The sequence below is a fragment of the Kogia breviceps genome, chromosome 5 (genome assembly GCF_026419965.1).
Source record: "Kogia breviceps isolate mKogBre1 chromosome 5, mKogBre1 haplotype 1, whole genome shotgun sequence".
NCBI lineage: Eukaryota > Metazoa > Chordata > Mammalia > Artiodactyla > Physeteridae > Kogia > Kogia breviceps.
Genome location: NC_081314.1, coordinates 80,329,409 through 80,347,571, shown reverse-complemented (window position 1 = coordinate 80,347,571; position 18,163 = coordinate 80,329,409). Strand labels below are relative to the sequence as shown.

Here is an 18,163-nt window from a genome sequence, read left to right as displayed (position 1 = left end):
AGAGCTGCTGATGAGTCTTCACATAGCGTGATGTGTGAGAATGGGTTAGGCAGGCGGAAAAGGTCCCGCCCTGTTGCTAATTAGCCTGCCCTTCTGCCTCGAACTCGTCACTCCTTTAGCCTGGTCATAGACATGAAGATTAGCAGAAATAAAGGAGGCCAGGTCCTTCTGTTGCCTGCAGATAGACGAAGTGACCATTTATAACTGTTACCAAGGAAACATAGCTAGGGCCTGGCCCCAGAGCAGGGCTGTCACCTCCTAATGGAAATGAGCAAGTGTCATGTCAGCGCTCTGGTTCCATATTTACCCCCTTAACTTTATGGGTGCTCAGGGAAACCCCAAGAATAGAATAGAGGTAAAGAAATACTATCCCCAAAGGGAAGTTTCTTAGGACTGTACAAAGCTGCTTCTCCTTAGCTTTTCAGTTTTTACATAGATGAGGCAGGGTTGGAGCTGATGTTCCAGTCTTGTCGAGCCAAAGCAAAACTTATATCAGGAAGGTGAAAGCTTATATTAGGGAGGTAACCTTTAAGGTGACAGGTGTTCCTTGGCAAAGCTTATCTCTACTCTTGTAAAAGGGCCTATGAACAGTCATTTAAGTCATTGTCTTGCTTCCAGACATGATACTGTCTAATTTTGCTCCAACAGACAAAGGTTTGTTGCCTCTTTTACCCAAGTCACTCATTTCTTCCCCCTCTTCTCACTCTCTCACCCTCCTCCACATATTTCCACATCCTGCAGTGTCCCGAAAATCCAGGTATTAGAATGAGTCATTCCTTTTACTGTATATTGCCCTTTTCCTGCTATACTTTATGGTCACGATGAAAGAGAGGATTTGTAGGTGTTTAATTGTAAACACCATGTGAAGCTGGAGGCTGGGGGGGATAGAGAATTGAGACTCAATCCAGTAAGCCCTGAAAAGGTTTAATGAGAGCTCCATGGAGAGAAGATGTAAACAGACAGTTATTTGTCCAGGAGAAGAAAAAAGCCAAGAATGGACTTAATTGTCTTCAAGTTTTAGCCACTCATTTATTCAACAAATATTTGTTGAGCACCTGTTATGTACCAAGTGCTTGGCGTACAGCAGTGAATAAAACAAACAATCACAACAAAAGAAAAGTCCATGCTCTCATGACACGTTTACATTCTAATGGGAGAAATCATACAATAAACAAAATTTAAAATAAATCATGTAGTATGTTAGAAGCTGGAAAAAAAGAAAAAATAGTAAGGGAGATCGGGAGTGTGGATGAGGCCATGTTGTGGCTTTAAATGGTTCTGACCAAAGCGGTCTGCGCAAAGACCAGAAGGAGGTAAGGAGCTAGCCTTTAGCCATGGAGGAAAAGTATTCTCGACACAGGCAACAGCCAGTGCAAAGGCTGTAAGAGATTTTCTGTGGAAAACCAGCCATTGCCTACCATTGTGAAGGATAGACGTCAGAAGTAGGTCTGACCTGTAGCTGGAAGAAGTTTAGTTTGGACCAAAGAATAACATTTACTTTGTAAATAACCTTTACTCGTAAGAACTGAACATGAAAAAAATTTCTTTATTGTCAGTTCAGTTTATTTGGTAATTGATTGTGTACTGCCTTGAGATGCATGTAGCATAAATCTTTTATGTACCTTTTCAGAATGTCTTTTAATGTGTCATTATCTCTCCAAGTGTTTTTCATCAGCTCTTCAAGGGAGGAGATGCTAGGTCCACTGGCAGCACCTAGTCTAGTCCTCTTCCCTAGAGGCTGGAAAGCCCAGGACACCCTTCAATGTCAGCAGGTAGCTTAGCATAGAAATACCACCCAGAGGCAGAGAGCTGGACTTCATCTCCAGAAGGCCCTTCTAGCCCCAAATTCCCATTCTAACTTTCCTGTGGTTTTTCTTCTACCACTTTCTTCCAAGTGGTAACTCGGACCATGCTAAAGATACATTTAAATGCTTTTATTTGGCCTTGCCAGTTCCTTCCTGTGGCCTGAAACACATAATTGTGTGTATCAGAGAGAGGGAACTGGTTGGAAGCGCTGGGCATGCTGATAAAGAAGCCTGTGTTCCCCATCGCCCTGAGGCTCTAGGCCCGGGGATTCGGTGGCTTCTCTGTGCTGTATGGACAAGAATTTCAGAGGAATTGCTTCCTGGGTTCAGAACGGCTACTACCCTTGGGCTGGGGCCCCTCTTTGACATCCTAGAACTTGATCTTTTCTGCCACTCGGGTCAAAAATGCAGTTGTATGGCTCCAGGCTAAGCTCTTTCAAACTTAGATAATACAAATCAGACTCCATTAAGCTGCGTATACCTACCCTGCCCCTGTGCACAGCCATACGTGTTTTATGTCCAGCTCTTTGCTGTCTGCACAGGAAGAAAGAAGTGTTTGGGTTTGACGCCTCAGAGACTCCAGAGAGCCGGTCTGAGTAGTTTAACCAGGCAGCAGGCGACAGTGAAAGAGCAGAGTCTTTGGACTCTTGTACAACTGGGTTCAAATCGCAGCTCTGCTTCTCGCATTGTCATCTTGGGCGATACTGCCTCAGTATTTCCATCTACATAAACTAGGGCTTATTGTACTTACCTTCTCATGAGCTTGAGAAAAGCCAGATGAAGCAACTGGCACAAAAGCAAGTGTTCTAAAAGGAAGAAATCATTAACAAGAAAGAAACCAAGAAAGTAAATGTCCTCGTAGTGATTAAATCCCACATCTGGTGGGGATGGGGACGTGGCCGCACTGAAAGGGGTGATTAGGGAAGCTTTCTGGCCTTGACGGGGGATTTTTGCAGGCCAGTTACCATGGACGCCTATCGGAATAACTGTAGCTTCTGTATCTCAAACACTTCACTTGATGACAGTGTCTCTGAGGCCCAAAGGTTGCTTATCAGACAAATGTCTTTCTCTTCTCCTTAAGCAAAGGACAGAGCTGATGCGAAGGAGGAGAAGCCTCACGCTGATCCCTTGGCTTCGAAGCTTCCATAACTCAGTTTTGCCCAAGTGACTGTTATTACTTCTGCCTTGTGTCTGCACAACTATTCAGCTATAGGTGAGGGAGGAGGAAGCACAAGGAATAGGAAGACAGATGCTGTGTTGTGAGCATGGTTCTTCTGGCTGTTGCTGCCATCTGGGAAAGCCTTCTCAGCTCCGGTGCCCTCAGCTCCTCAGCAGCGGGGGCCTCTCATCCAGAGGGCACCAGCCAACACCTCCCCCAGGGTACCCAGCATGGGTTTGGGTGGTCTTGTCATAGAGACGCCAAAGTCACTTGCCTGTGAACTTCAGTATGAAGATTTCTTGCTTCACAGTGAAGAGGAACCCTCACTGTTCTTAATCTCCTGCTCAGGTTTGTCCTGAATGAACTGGTACAGACAGAGAAAGACTATGTCAAGGATCTGGGGATTGTGGTAGAGGTGAGTACATGGCTCAGGGCGGGTCTGTGGTCACCCAACCAGTGGCATATTGGACCCTACCTGGGCCCTGTGGTGTTGTGTTTTGTTTTGTTTATTTATTTGTTTATTTATTTATTTTAATTTACTTTTTGGCTGCATTGGGTCTTCGTTGCTGCGCGCGGGCTTTCTCTAGTTGCGGCGAGCGGGGGCTGCTCTTCGTTGCGGTGCGCGGGCTTCTCATTGCGGTGGCTTCTCTTGTTGCGGAGCACGGGCTCTAGGTGCGCGGGCTTCAGTATTTGTGGCTTATGGGCTCAGTAGTTGTGGCTTGTGGGCTCCAGAGCACAGGCTCAGTAGTTGTGGCGCACGGGCTCAGTTGCTCCGCGGCATGTGGGATCTTCCTGGACCAGGGATCGAACCCATGTCCCCTGCACTGGCAGGAGGATTCTTAACCACTGCGCCACCAGGGAAGTCCCGGCCCCATGGTGATTTAACTTGACAGTATGTATTTTACTCTCCCTGGGTATTTGTAGAGATGAAACTAAAAATGGTAATAGATCAAATAGAATATTTAGGTAAGTTTTTTCTTTTCCCCTTGAAATATTGTAAGAGATTTAGAGGAGGGTAGGGCGCCAAATGTTGCAGCCTCTTAGTTAGACCTGAATCCATTTCACGTTGTTTTAGGTGACCAAGTTATTGTCTCCAGAGCTTTTCATTGGTATCTAACTAATATATATACTAGTTATAAATATATATATATAACCATAAATATAAGAATATATACAGACATATATTCTTCACAGTTATGAGCCACCATGGGCACTGAGCAAGTCAAGCAGGTCACTCTTAGGGAAACCTTGGGGCTTCTATGTTTCCCTAGTTTGCTACCAAGAAGACAAAGAAAAAACCACCAATAAGGCAAGATTGGCAGGTCCACAGTTAAAAGTCAACTTGATAGTAAATAAAACAGCTCTCTCCATAGGGGTTTACTTTAGGGGGATTTAGACACTTGGAGGAAAAAGTCTAAGAAAGTAAATGGATAATTTAGATTCCTTAGAGCCCTGCTGTTAATCCTTATAAACGACAGGATGTGAAGTCTAAAAAGTAAATGCCTGATATCTGAATCACCTGCTGGTTCCTTACATTGGGTCTGTAAGCCCCCATCCTATGCAGTCTGCTGATTTAGGGGTTTGTATTTACCTGTCCTGAACCTTGGATACACAGACTAACCTGGCACATAGAAGACTTGAATTCTAACTTGGGGAAAGTTATCCTCTTTTCCAAGGTGGGTTGGGGGCAGCTAGAGGTGTAGCAGCCTCCATAAGCAGTCCAGCCTGGAAGTGGAAGGCTTGGGAATCTGCAGACGGAGGTCCAGGGAAGTCAGACATCAGTGGTGTGACTTAGACAAATCACATAATTCCCCATGCACTGGCTTTCTCATCTTTCGATGGGGATAAATGCTGGTAACAACCTCAGAACCTGATTTTAAAACTGAGATAAGATTATATATGATAGCACTTTACAGAATCTAAAGTATTCACATATTAAGACTTATTTCTAGGTCAAACACATCTAGTTTTAAGCCTTTAAAGACATAATTAATTGGATTGGGAGACGGGAGAAGAACAGGCAACTATTTCTTCTTTGTCCTGCTTTCTTACGGGGGCTGGAGACAAAGAAAGGGACCCAGAACTTCACAGAAGTTTTGTCTGTCCCTCTGCACAAGGGTGAAGTCCTGGTTGAGTGCGGAGAAACCACAGAAGCCCTTGCCCTCCTCCTCACACACAGGGGGAGCTTCCACGGGGCTGCAGGGTGGGGCTCGGCCCAGAAAGCCTCCTCGTGAAAATGCTTTACTCACCATTGCCTCCGCCCCGCAGGGCTTCATGAAGCGAATAGAAGAAAAGGGTGTCCCTGAGGACATGCGAGGAAAGGATAAAATCGTGTTTGGAAATATTCACCAGATTTATGATTGGCATAAGGAGTAAGTGCTACGTTGCCCTGAGGATCAGGGGGTCTTGGAACCCAGGACTCTCCTGTCCTCCCCCTGTGTCTGACCTTAGGGGTGGGGTTTGGGGAGAGTCTTGTGTCATCCATCTCACCATTGAGAAATGATACAGTTCTGAAGAATGTGCCTTCCTTCTCTTCTCTCCATCCTTTTATAGTATTTTCCTGGGTGAACTGGAAAAATGTGTCCAGGAGCAAGACAGACTGGCACAGCTCTTTATTAAATATGTGAGTGTTGCCCTGCGGCCCCTCCGCTCCCCCTCCCTCCAGGCTCATTTGCATGCATTTTACTGTCCCTTCCCTCCTCTGCTCTCCCTTCTCATCCCTCTCTGAGCTGTTGGGGTTTTTTTCTCTCTTTCCTGGCAGTTTGGAAGACAGGCTCCTGCCCACTGTGTTTTACTCTTCTGTCCTTGATATTTAGCCTCCTTGGTGCGTCCCCAGAGCATGGGCCACATCTTTGTCCTTTGTCTCTCCGCCCATCGACCAGCTCAGCACTCTGAGATGCGCAAGGCACAGCTGCCTGAGCGCCTTTCCCTGTGCCTTTGCAGGAGCGGAAGCTGCACATCTACGTGTGGTACTGCCAGAATAAGCCGCGCTCCGAGTACATCGTCGCTGAGTACGACGCCTACTTTGAAGTAAGCTGCTCGGGCTTGGCTGAACCACGGTGTGGGCAAGGCGCTCAGGCCGGGACCGCCCCATTCACAAACACCAGCCGTCATCCATCCGCGCGTGGCCCCCTCACAGCACTGTCCATCCCTCAGGACAGGGAGGGCTGCCTCGACAGAGCCGTTAGCTTCTTGGCTAAGTTCTCGTGAGCTCCTCTCTGCTTTTAGAGCCCCCACCGTCAGAACGACTCTGTAACGCAGAGCCCGCTGCAGAAGCTCCGGTCCTCCTTCCGTGACCCCGGAGCCCACTGCACCCAAGCTCTTCCTCACCGGGCCCTGGAGGCCACTTGCTGAGGACCCTCCTCCCGGAGGTGCTCACAGCACCTTGTACGTAGCCTCTGCTCCCATTCCCCGAGGCCCGGCAAGCACCTCAAAGTGTTTGTTCTGCCCCAACGTGGAGGTGTTTATTTTGCTGGAGGAGAGGCAACACCATCACCTGGAACGAGCCCTGGCCTGGGTGTTTGCAGAGGGCCCAGCCCGTAGGCTGGTGGTGTTCCAGGGGAAGCCCTTCATTTCTGACTTGTCCGTGGAGTGGGAGAGAGAACAGAACACCCATGCCAGCTTGTCCCTGGAACTGGGGTAAGGACACAGAGTGTGACAGAGCTTGATGGGTAAGAAGGTGATGGTGAGGTGTGCTTTGTCGTTAATAACAAAATGAGCTATTGTGTAGGCAGTTCTACCCATTGCATGGTTTGAAGATTCTAAACCTTTATTGGCAAACACGAAGACCTGCCGTCCTTGCCTTTGAACGCCTATCCAGAGCACCCCAACCCTTTGGTTCCTTTTCCCCTAATGTACCTCCCTTGTGTTCCAGGAGGTGAAACAGGAGATAAATCAAAGGCTGACACTTAGCGACTTCCTTATCAAGCCCATTCAGAGAATAACAAAATATCAGCTGCTTCTCAAGGTAAGAGGGCTGTGAGCCCGGCTCAGGGCCAGAGCAGGTCAGCTCGAGGTTCTGTCTCCACCACACTTTCCCTGTGAACTAGTTGGGGACATGTGTGTGTTTTGACCTCTTACCGGCTGGTTATTTGTGTCAGCTTTGCCCTGAATAAATCGCATGTGTGTTGTTCCTTCCTTAAGGTTCGTGGTTATTTGATTTTCTTTTTTCCAAATCACTTTCTAACTTTGTTGCCATCATTGACTGACTTTGTACCTTTAAAAACTAAAAAATAATAAGAGCATAAAATCAGAGTAGAATACACAGAGAAAGGAAAGGAAAGGCAAAGCCCTAGGAACCTTAGATGAGTAAAACCTAAAATGTGATCATTTTTTTACTTTTTAAAATCATTTAGTTTGACCTGTCTTACAGAAATAGGAAGCAAATGAGAGATTTGACAGTCCTTTGTCCCTTTCCTTCTCATCATTCCCCTTTTGTCTCTATTCACACACTTTCTCTCCCCTTCACCCCTCCCACCCTTTTCCCATAGCTTTGAATCTTTGAATATTCCTGGGGTTTTCTCTGTGTGATTACATCCACCATGACTCACAGCTTCATATCTCAGCTACTACAAAGCATTGCCATCTCTGTGGGGAAGGAAAGTCTCCTGGGTGTCATCTTGGTTTTTACGATGCTACGTTTTTTATAGGGCTCTATTTTCCTAACTGGTTTCACTCTCCCTGTTTCCCCCACTTGCTAGGACTTCCTGAGATACAGCGAGAAGGCTGGTTTGGAGTGTTCTGATATCGAGGTGAGTTTTCTGCTTGTAATGCTGGTGGCTCTTACGAGACAGTATTGGATGTCTGCCCCTAAAGGGGAAAGATTGGCTCTGGAGGATGGAGAGTCCAGGCTGGCTCCTCTCAGACAGCAAGAGCCCCTTGCAAACAGCTGCCCAGCAGGACGTGGAGTGGCAAGTATTAAGGAGCACACTGAACGTTTTTTTGAGAATCCGGTCCTGGGCCAGACCAGAGCTTAGCCCCGCTCATGTTCTCCTTGTGGCTCCCAGTGACATGTGGTGCGAAAGGGTGGTATTTGAACGCTCTAACATCCTGCAGAGATTGGGTGTTTCATTGTGCAGCTTTATCCATGAATCCAGGTGCTATTTGAGGCTGACATATAAATTATTCCATTTTCACTCCCTCCCCCATCCCCGAGGATTACTCCCTAAGTGAAGTCCTTAGAGACAATGTCACCATGGGGATTATTTTAAGCCAGAGAGGTTACAGACCATTCTGGCAGGTTATTTCAGGTTAAAACCTCTAGTATTTCACAAGTGAGGCTAAGCTGTTGCTTCGGCAGCCAGGGAGCAACAAAGAGAAAAAAGAAAAGCAAGAAGGAAAGCAAATGGATAAACAGAAGTGGGAAGGTTAGGAAAAGGATGGGCTGGTAGCATCCTCCCCACATGTGGTCACTGATTCACGTGGAGCCCCTGCACGGATGACCAACACCCCCCAACTTAGAACAGGAAAGCCCTCCCTCCTCTGAAGTGGACAGTAGGGACCAGTGTCCTTTCCTAGGATCAAGGAGCCCCCAGGAGGCCCCTGGCTTCCAGCATGGAACTGCCGAGCCCCCTACCTGAGTGCTACTCCCCGTCCTGACTGCTGTTGTTCTTTCCCACAGAAAGCAGTGGAGTTAATGTGCCTTGTTCCAAAACGCTGCAACGACATGATGAATCTGGGGCGCCTGCAGGGCTTTGAGGTGAGCTCTTAAGAAGGCTTCTTAGGGCTTCCCTGGTGGCGCAGTGGTTGAGAGTCCGCCTGCCGATGCAGCGGACGCGAGTTCGTGCCCCGGTCCGGGAAGATCCCACATGCCGAGGAGCGGCTGGGCCCATGAGCCACGGCCGCTGAGCCTGCGCGTCCGGAGCCTGTGCTCCGCGACAGGAGAGGCCACAACAGTGAGAGGCCCGCGTACCGCAAAAAAAAAAAAAAAAAAGTCTTCTTAGCCCTCTTCCTTCAGGGCAGCAGGAGCGCAGGCTTCCCTTTGAAGTCCTGTGCACGTGTTCTCTGCCTCTCTCACTCACCGCGTTTGCCCCTGTGCCCGGGCCCCTCGGATCACAGGCCTGGAAGGTGCACCTATTTAGGACCTCCAGTGACAGGGTAGTCAGAGGAAGTCAACCAAGCTGCAGTCAGGATTGCCAGGGGGTTGGAAAGACCCCAAATTCTTTATAGCTATGGACCTGCCAGTGACCTCTTCCCTTTTCTTGCTTGCTTGAGAAGTGCCGGGAATGTGAGGGACAGCAGGACTACGTAGAGTAGAACCAGAGGGAAAATGGAACACGTGGTCCTGGAGGGGGTGGTTCTAGTAAACAGGTCTACAAAGTGGCTGGCTTTTTAGCTAAATGAATGTTTAAAGCTCTAAAACATCACAGTGCACATTTCTATTCTTTGACAAGAAGAATCAAGTCTTGGGAGAAACAGCTAGATGTACCCAGGGTTTGGATTTCAACGAATATGCTAGTGTGCTAGGGCTGCCATAACAAAGTACCACAGACTGGATGGCTTCAACAACAGAAATGTTATCATCTCACATTTCCAGAAGTTAGAAGTCCGAGATCCAAGTGTAGGCAAGGGTGGTTCCTTCTGAGTGCTGTGAGGGAAGGGTCTGTCCAGGCCTCCCTCCTTGGCTTGTAGATGGCCGTCTTCATGTTCACATGGCATTCTTCCTGTATCTTCACAAAGCCTTCCTTCTGTACGTATCTCTGTGTCCAAATTTCCCCTTTTTATAAAGACACCGATCATGTTTGATTAAGGCTCACCGTAATGACCTCTCTTTAACTCGATTCCCTTTGTAAAGGCTCTGTCTTTTGATAAGGTCGCATCCTGAGGTGCTGGGGGTTAAGACTTCAACATCCAAATTGGAGAGGGGATTAAATTCAACCCATAACAGTGAACCTTAGAAGAGCAAATTGACTTTCCTGGTTTAAACTTAATAAGTGGCTGTTATTAATTTATATCCAAACTTCTAACTGAACATAATCTGTTTTAAATATTAATACGATAAAACTGGAACTGATGTGGTTATTGACTGGTGCTTAGTTGTTGTTGAGCTCCTTAGAGAAAGATGTGGATCTTCTAATCCTGTTTCCCAGTAATCCTGCAAGATTTCATTATTCATTTTTTTCCTCTGGCTAAACTAGAATAAAATAGACATAAGGCAGACTGATATACAAGTAAAGTTAGGAAATGCTATATTCAGGTTTGGGGTTAATGAGTTGGATTCATGATGGTCTTGAGCCAAATTATTCTGTCCTTTTTGCCCTTGCCGCCCATCCTGGTGTCCCTGTCTGATTTCCATTGATTTGTTGTGACCAGGAACTATGTGGAGGGTCCTTTCTGCTGTTCATTTTTTCACAGGTTCTTGTTCTCCACAGTAGACATGAGGCGTTCGAGAAGCAGGGTCATGCAGCAGTAATTCACCCGGAGTTCTCACACAGTGTTTCTTTAGTCATGCTAGATGACGTTTTACCTGTTCCCTTGGAATTGTGTCAGATCTGAGCCTATTCTGAACAAAGTAATTCCTTTTGCTCTTCATCCCTGATGTCCCTGTGTTTTTCTGAGCAGGAGTCTGACTTGACTTTCTCTTGGTCTCTGGAGGAACTGACCACTGACAGGAGGAACAGTATCTGATGTACCTTCTGACCCAAGTCAGACTTCACAGGAACTGTGTTGTGCATGTTCGTGTGTCCACAGAAGGCCACACACAGGAGGGTGGAATTATTTTCTCTTTTCAATCGAGCACGACCATCTCCTTTTTTCATCAAGCCCTAGAGAATATGCTTTGCATTCCTTCAGCTAATTGGGAAGGACCATGAACGTACTTCCATTCCTTCTGAAGTCCGTGGCTTTGGGTCAGGGAGAAGTTATCCCCTTCCCTTAGATTCTCTCCCTTTTAAATCCTCTAGCTTTTCCTTTGGCATTGACGGGGCTGTAACTCATGGGTCAGGCTCTTATGTAATATTAATAGAGCTTTTAGAGCTAGTCACTGGCTTAATATTAACTTTGGACCAGGGTAGAGATAAGCCTGTTTGGCTGCTGACCTTGACAGTAAGGAACCACAATCCAAGCAGAGGGCAGGCTTTTCTCAGGAACATGAAAGGAAAATGGCCTGTGTGTTGGGTAATGTTTGGAACAATGCATCACATACAGAGAATAGCCCACATTTGCACTAAAGGGCAAAAGTTGTCACCTGAGAGTACAGTTCAGAGGAGGCCCTCTGGCCACTATCTCAGATGCCAGTGTCTTCTTGTTGCAGAACAGTAGAAAAAGCAATAGCATCCGTGAAGACTTGCTGGGTTAGGCCATATTCCCTTTGAAGATGTGACGATGTTTCTGAAAATCTGGTTAGAACTGGCAAACCAGATAGGCTCCACCTCCTATCCTGAGTGTCAAATGATCTGGCAGCTGGAGGCATTGAAATACAGACACCTGTCAATAGTATCTCAACTGTACCTGCTGATCTGTAGCAGGAGACTTAAGACCTCAGAATTTCCCCATCCTGAAATAATAGAAGAGAGGAGCCTGACTCATCTGATTTTTTTTTCTGGTCCGGCCTCCATCACTTCCCTTGGCTTCAGGTTGGGGTTCTAGGTTCATGGCTAGCACCCCAGGTCCTGGCTGCAAGGGCCAGGCAGGCACACCTCTCAGAACTCCGAGGACAGAAAGGCCACTTCCAGCTCCAGCATCATCTACTTTCTGTTCTCCTTTTAATAAAAAACAAGAAGGGCCAGCATAATTCCCAAACATCTTTTTAGCTAATAATTTTACGTTCCTTCTGGTGTTTTCCTGGAGCTACTGCTTAGTGGTTCCGTAGCCTTCTTTCCCTTCCCTCCAGGGCCCTATGTGAACGGGAAGGTGGCCACAGTCTGCCCTAGATGTCTGGGTGGGCCCTGAATCAGTCTCTTGCTAGAGCCTGAGGCTTTTGCTGTCAGGTCTGCTGTCTATGTCCCCACAGAGGGAGGTTCTGTGATCTAGAGGGTTGTGGTCATCTCCCTGTCTTTCACTTACTTCACCCCAGTCCTTCTTTCCGTCAGGGCACCCTGACTGCTCAGGGCAAGCTGCTGCAGCAGGATACATTCTACGTGATTGAGCTGGATGCCGGCATGCAGTCGCGGACCAAGGAGAGGCGTGTGTTCCTCTTTGAGCAAATTGTCATCTTCAGTGAACTGCTCAGGAAGGGATCCCTCACCCCAGGCTACATGTTCAAAAGGAGCATCAAGGTGAGGATGAGAAGGGGCAAGGAAGAGTCACACTGGGGGAGCCACTTCCCTAAGACAGAGACACTGGCATGAGTGAGGATCCAGAACATGGAAGATCTTTCAGCCTAGTAACCTTTGGGATTGAAGGTTGATTATCTGTGAGAAAAAGTGACCGGCTCGGTGCCAGTCTCTTAACATGATCCTGCAGGTTCTCCAAGATCATGTCATTCACTCAAAGACGGAAACCAAAGTATTTAAGCTATTAGATTCAGGGCACATTTTTGGAAACATTTCCCGAAATAAAAACTTTGAGGAACTGTAATATGTTGTTGATTTTTTTAAACTGCTTAGTATGGAAAGGGTCACCTTGGTTTCTTCCAGATGAATTACTTGGTCCTGGAGGAGAATGTGGACAGTGACCCCTGCAAGTTTGCACTCATGAACAGGGAGACTTCGGAGAGGGTCATCCTGCAAGCCGCCAACGCTGATATCCAGCAGGCCTGGGTGCAGGACATCAATCAAGTCTTAGAAACACAGCGAGACTTCTTAAATGGTGAGTACTGGGTCTGGCTTCTTGCCGGGCCATTTTCAGGGGACCCCACACCTCTGAGCCTCCTTGGGTCTGGGCTCATGGTCAGTTACGAGCCCCAATCACATTTATATGCATTCCAACTTTGTAGTTTTCAGAAACACTTTGTGTAGAATTTTTCTGAACCCGAGTACAAAGTGGGCAAATGGGGCATGATAAAGAAGGCCATCTTTCCAAAAGAAGAAATAATCTCTTGCAGCCTTGACATAGAGGATGTGCCTTGTGCCACCATTACCAGCTGGTAATAATTGGGGCAAAAGTCTGAAATGGGCGCATCCTCTTTGTCTCGGGGACCAGCTATCAATGACGTGTATTTTTCCATTTAGTAGCTAATGGCTGGTAATCTCAGAGGTTCTCCAGTGCTATCTAGAGATAACTGGCAGTTTGGCAGATCAGCTCAAATCCCCCCTTTGCTCCCAACAGAGGCGATTGCTAACTCTAAATTTCAGTAATACCTTGAAACTTCCCAGAACAAACTATCAATTACACAGAGATTGAAGCTCTCTATGGACCTGAAGGAGTACTGTATGGCCATTTGTGCTCCCATGTTTACACATACATGTCCACCCTTGGGTGTGTCACCTTTTCTAGTCTAGAATCTGGTCTCTTTCAAATGATGCAAATAGAGCACTTGCTGGGTGTTATCATCGAACTCAGTGCTGTGGGGATGGACCTTGGGCAAGTCATGATGTTTCTCTGGGCCTCAGTTGGCTTTTTTTGTGAAAGACCTATTCTGCAGCACTGGAAGCAGGAAAACATGGCACACCTCCCATAGAGAGCATCATTCTCTGTGTAATTGACAGTTTGTTCTGGGAAGTTTCAAGGTATTACTGAAATTTAGAGTTAGCAATCGCCTCTGTTGGAAGCAAAGGGGAATTTGAGTTGGTCTGCCAAACCCCAAGTTATCTCTAGATAACACTAGAGAGCCTTGTGAGATTACCAGGTATCAATTGTACACCATGGTAAGGGATTTAACACAGTTGTATTTATTTTAAAACAAATAAAAAGAGATTATGGAGCAGAATGCCTTGCCTTTTTAAGATAGAACACGAGACTTCAAAACAATTACACACTTACGGAGAGTATTTGGGGGCCATGCCCCTGGTCCCCCAACTGTAGAACAGTTTGGTGAAAAAACCTAAACTGAGTGATCTCTAGGGTTCTTTCTCATTCTAAAGAGTCTAAAATTAAACACCAGCCCAGTCCTGAGGGATAGTAATGAAAGCTGTATATAGTTCACAGTTTTTAAGTATACAACATTGAATTAATGCTTCTATGGATAAAATAATTTTAAGCAAAGACATGTGCATGTATAAAATACATTCATGAAATTGCATTCTATTAGGAATTTCTGATAGATTCTAAGCTGGAATGAGGTTTTTAAGTTCCTCAATTCAGGACAAAAGAAAAATAAGGTAGGACAATAAGTTGAAACCAGAAATAATTGAGTAACAATAATGGCTCCTATATATTGAGTCCTTTCTCTGTGCGAGGCACGATGCAAAGCACTTCACATGTGTTACCACACTTAATCCTCACATCAGTGTGGAAAGCTAAGTAATATCATCCTGTATTTTTCAGGTGAGGAAAACGAGGCTCAGGGAGGTTAAGAAACTGGTCCAAAGTCACAAAAACAGTAGGTGCTAAAACAGGAACTGGAACCTAGAACTGCATAACTTGTATAACTTAAAATTAGGCTCTAACCCCAAAACTGCAGTATAGTTGCTAGTGGTAGGGCACACATTTGTCTATGAGTTCCCCAGCAAACAAAGCAAAAAAACAGGACCAGGTGTAAGACACTGTATCCATCAGCCAGATGCAAACCCTATCCGAAGATGCGTAGCTTTCCTGATCCTAAGACCTAAGTTATGCAGATTGAGGCCCTTGAAGAGCGCAGACTTTCTATGCAGCTTATTTAAGAAGACATAATATTTTCAAACACTTTAGCACAGTTATTGCTTATAATCAATACCCCACTTCCATGAGATGGGTAATGATTCATCAAATCAGTTTGCTCCGGCCTGCTTCACAACTGTCTGCTGTCTGCTTCAAACTTGGAGCAGTACTTCTTTGAGCATAGTCAGTTATCCAGACTTGTACATGGTTCCAAGAGACCTTTTGCCTAATTATACTGCTTTATGGAGCTATTAATGAACTAGATTCTCAATACCTAAATATTTAATGCTCTCCAGGGAGAAAGGCTGAGGTCTGGCAGCAGCCTATTCAGCACTTTGACACACTCAAAAGACAAGGATGTGACGATGGACTGGGGCCAGGCTTTTGCTTGTAGACACACGTGCAGGCACCTCAGAGCCAACCTTTCCCTCCTGAGACCTCAAATAGAAAGGAAGTGTGGACTATATGTTGAGTCCTATTAAAGTATATACCTATTACTATGGAAATATCCTTATAATGGAAAGTTCTCTGGGCCCCAGCTGTTAACCCAATTAAATATTTGTTACAGTGAACACTGACAGAAACAGCATTATCGGGCCAGCCTTGAAGTCACTGTTACAGAATTTGACCTGTATGGCCTTTGCCTGGCTGTACCTCTTTTTTTTTTTTTTAACATTTTTATTGGAGTATAATTGCTTTACAATGGTGTGTTAGTTTCTGCTTTACAACAAAGTGAATCAGTTATACATATACATATGTTCCCATATCTCTTCCCTCTTGCGTCACCCTCTCTCCCACCCTCCCTATCCCAGCCCTCTAGGTGGTCACAAAGCACCCAGCTGATCTCCCTGTGTCATGCCGCTGCTTCCCACTAGCTATCTATTTTACGTTTGGTACTAAGACCTTGGAACTTCATCATCTTAAACTCAGGAAAACAAAGCTCACCCCTTTCCTTTCAAAGCAGCTTTCTCCAGAGTTCCACTGACCACCACTTCTCCCAGCCTCCAAACCCAAGTTACCCTGGCTTCTTGCCATCTTTTCCCATCTAGGCTGTGTCAACCTCAGCTCCCTCTGGAGCACTTGCCGGCACCGCACCCCTTCCGCATTCCCATGGCTCTGCTCAGGTCCGGCCTCTTCCCCTTCACTATCTCATGGCTCCTAATCAGCCCGGCCAATCCCTCCCCGCACCCGCTGCAGGGTTAACATTCTTCAGATGTACTCTGGTGCTAGCACCTGCACTGAAAACATGAACGTTTACCTAATTCAGTCACTTTTCATGAACTTCAGAATTAAATCCAGACTCATTCACCTGCTTTCCAGATCTTTCACATCATGGCACCTCCAACTTCCCTTACCTGTCTCATCTCCTCTTCCTCCACAGAGACCCATATGGCTCTGTGCTCCAGGGAATCTGACTCCATCCTGTTGCCCAGACACACTTCCCATTTGCTTCCATCCTGCAGAGCCTGCATGTCAGGGCCTGATGGCTGGCAGTTTCTGAAGCTCTTTACCACCACCCTACCCATCCCTGTGTCCGCCCACACACACATACTACAGAGCCCTCTCTCCCTCCTTTTGCACCATTTCGTTTTTGCATTTTCATCATTTAGACAAAACTAAGAATAGTTCTCGGTAGATTATACATTCTTTAAAAACAGGGCAGTGTCTTCCTCACGTATCCTCACTCTGCCTCACACAAAGCCTGTACCTCATAAGCCTCCAAAGCTTATGGGATTTCCAAAGCTGAGAGTAATAGTCTGCTTTTCCCCTGCAGCCCTACAGTCACCCATTGAATATCAGCGGAAAGAAAGGAACACAGCTGTGATGAGGTCCCAGCCTGCTAGGGTTCCCCAAGCCAGCCCCAGGCCTTACTCTTCCATCCCCGTGGGCTCCGAGAAGCCCCCAAAGGGCTCCAGCTGTAACCCGCCTCTGCCACCCCTGAAGATATCTACCTCCAACGGCAGTTCAGGGTTTGACTACCACCAGGCTGGGGACAAGTTTGAGGCCACCAAGGTAAGTGACAGCCCACTACTGCCAGCCTCACCTCTTTGAGGGTACAGCCTCTGGGCTTACTTTATAAAGTAGCATCTTTTTAAAAAAAATTTTTTTGTGCGGTACGTGGGCCTCTCCCGTTGCAGAGCACAGGCTCCGGACTCGCAGGCCCAGCGGCCATGGCTCACGGGCCCAGCCGCTCCACGGCATGTGGGACCTTCCCAGACCGGGGCACGAACCCACGTCCCCTGCCTCGGCAGGTGGACTCTCAACCACTGTGCCACCAGGGAAGCCCTAAAGTAGCATCTTTTTATGCTGATCATTTTAGCAGGAAGAGCCCACTAAATACAGCCTAATCTCAATGATTTCTCTTTCTTCCCCTGCAAATTGAGTGAGTTAGACCAGTTCCCTACCTCTCCACTACCCTCCTCCCCCGCCATCTAGATACTCTGCGTTAAAGGGCTGTTGTCATCTGCAGAAACACTATACAAATATGGTAATGTTGGAATGGCAATTATGATTTGTAGCAAATAGAGGAGCTGTGGTGTGGATCATCTAAAAGTCGCAACTCTAGGGTTTGACATCTTGAAGAGATTGCCCTTTCTAATGGTGAGCTGCTGAAGCGAGCTCAAGCCCATTGGCTGAAGCAGCAAGAGGATGTTGCCCATCAGTGTGTGAATGGGGGAAGCTAGCCTTGGATTAGACTATCCGAGATAATCCACAATTCAAACATTGCCATGAGGTGAGTCATCAATGTAACTGCAGATCCAGTCTACACAGCTGTTTTGACCCCATCAGGTAGTAGGAATGACAATGAATGGGAAAGGTGCTAGATCCCAAGTCAGGCAAGATCTGGTTTCTATTCCAAACTTTGCAACGCAGAACTTTGCGAGTTGCCCTAGAACCTCAGCAGTTTACTTAATCTCATCAGGCCTGTTTCCTCTAGAACTCAATGGGTCTGTGAATGGGAACATCTGCATTTTTTACCTACATGTTCCCACCTTATAGTTTTATTTTTCTTACCCAAATTATTGGATGATGTTGATTTTTATTTTTTTTTATTTTTTATTTTTATTTTTGGACATACTGCACAATTTGCAGAATCTTAGATCCCTGACCAGGGATTGAACCCAGGCCATGGCAGTGAAACCGCCAAGTCCTAACCACTGGACTGCCAGGGGATTCCTAAATTTTTTTTAAAAAATTAACTATTAACGTCTAAGTTCAGTTCTGTGTAAGAGTAACTATACTGACCTATTTTATCACATCAGCTGGAAATTATTTTTTCATCTTATAAGTCCCCTGTCCTTGTGAATAAGTTGAAGTCACATTAACTTATTGAAAAATTTCTGTCTCTCACCATGCTCTATGAGGCAGCCAGGCATCTGTGGAAGTTACAGGTCTGTCTAGAAGCAGCTTCCCTGGTGCAGAGTCATATGCAAAGGTCATGGAGGCAGGACGCTTCATATTAATGAATACAGGGGGACTGGAGTTCTCTTCCCACAGGAGTTGGGTCAGGGTAGGTCAT

The 18,163-nt window shown here is 46.4% G+C and overlaps 1 protein-coding gene across 23 annotated transcripts in view; it reads left to right on the top strand.

The window, feature by feature from the left end:
• Positions 1-18,163, top strand: part of KALRN (kalirin RhoGEF kinase) — a 654,958-nt gene that overhangs the window by 599,305 nt on the left and 37,490 nt on the right. For all 23 annotated transcript variants that reach the window (XM_067034412.1, XM_067034411.1, XM_067034409.1 and 20 more), the window contains 10 exons: positions 3,313-3,379; positions 5,233-5,336; positions 5,518-5,587; positions 5,908-5,994; positions 6,839-6,931; positions 7,665-7,715; positions 8,585-8,662; positions 11,994-12,179; positions 12,540-12,711; positions 16,418-16,656. In XM_067034412.1, coding sequence (XP_066890513.1) covers positions 3,313-3,379; positions 5,233-5,336; positions 5,518-5,587; positions 5,908-5,994; positions 6,839-6,931; positions 7,665-7,715; positions 8,585-8,662; positions 11,994-12,179; positions 12,540-12,711; positions 16,418-16,656 — 1,147 coding nt within the window. The remainder of the gene's footprint in view (positions 1-3,312; positions 3,380-5,232; positions 5,337-5,517; positions 5,588-5,907; positions 5,995-6,838; positions 6,932-7,664; positions 7,716-8,584; positions 8,663-11,993; positions 12,180-12,539; positions 12,712-16,417; positions 16,657-18,163) is intronic.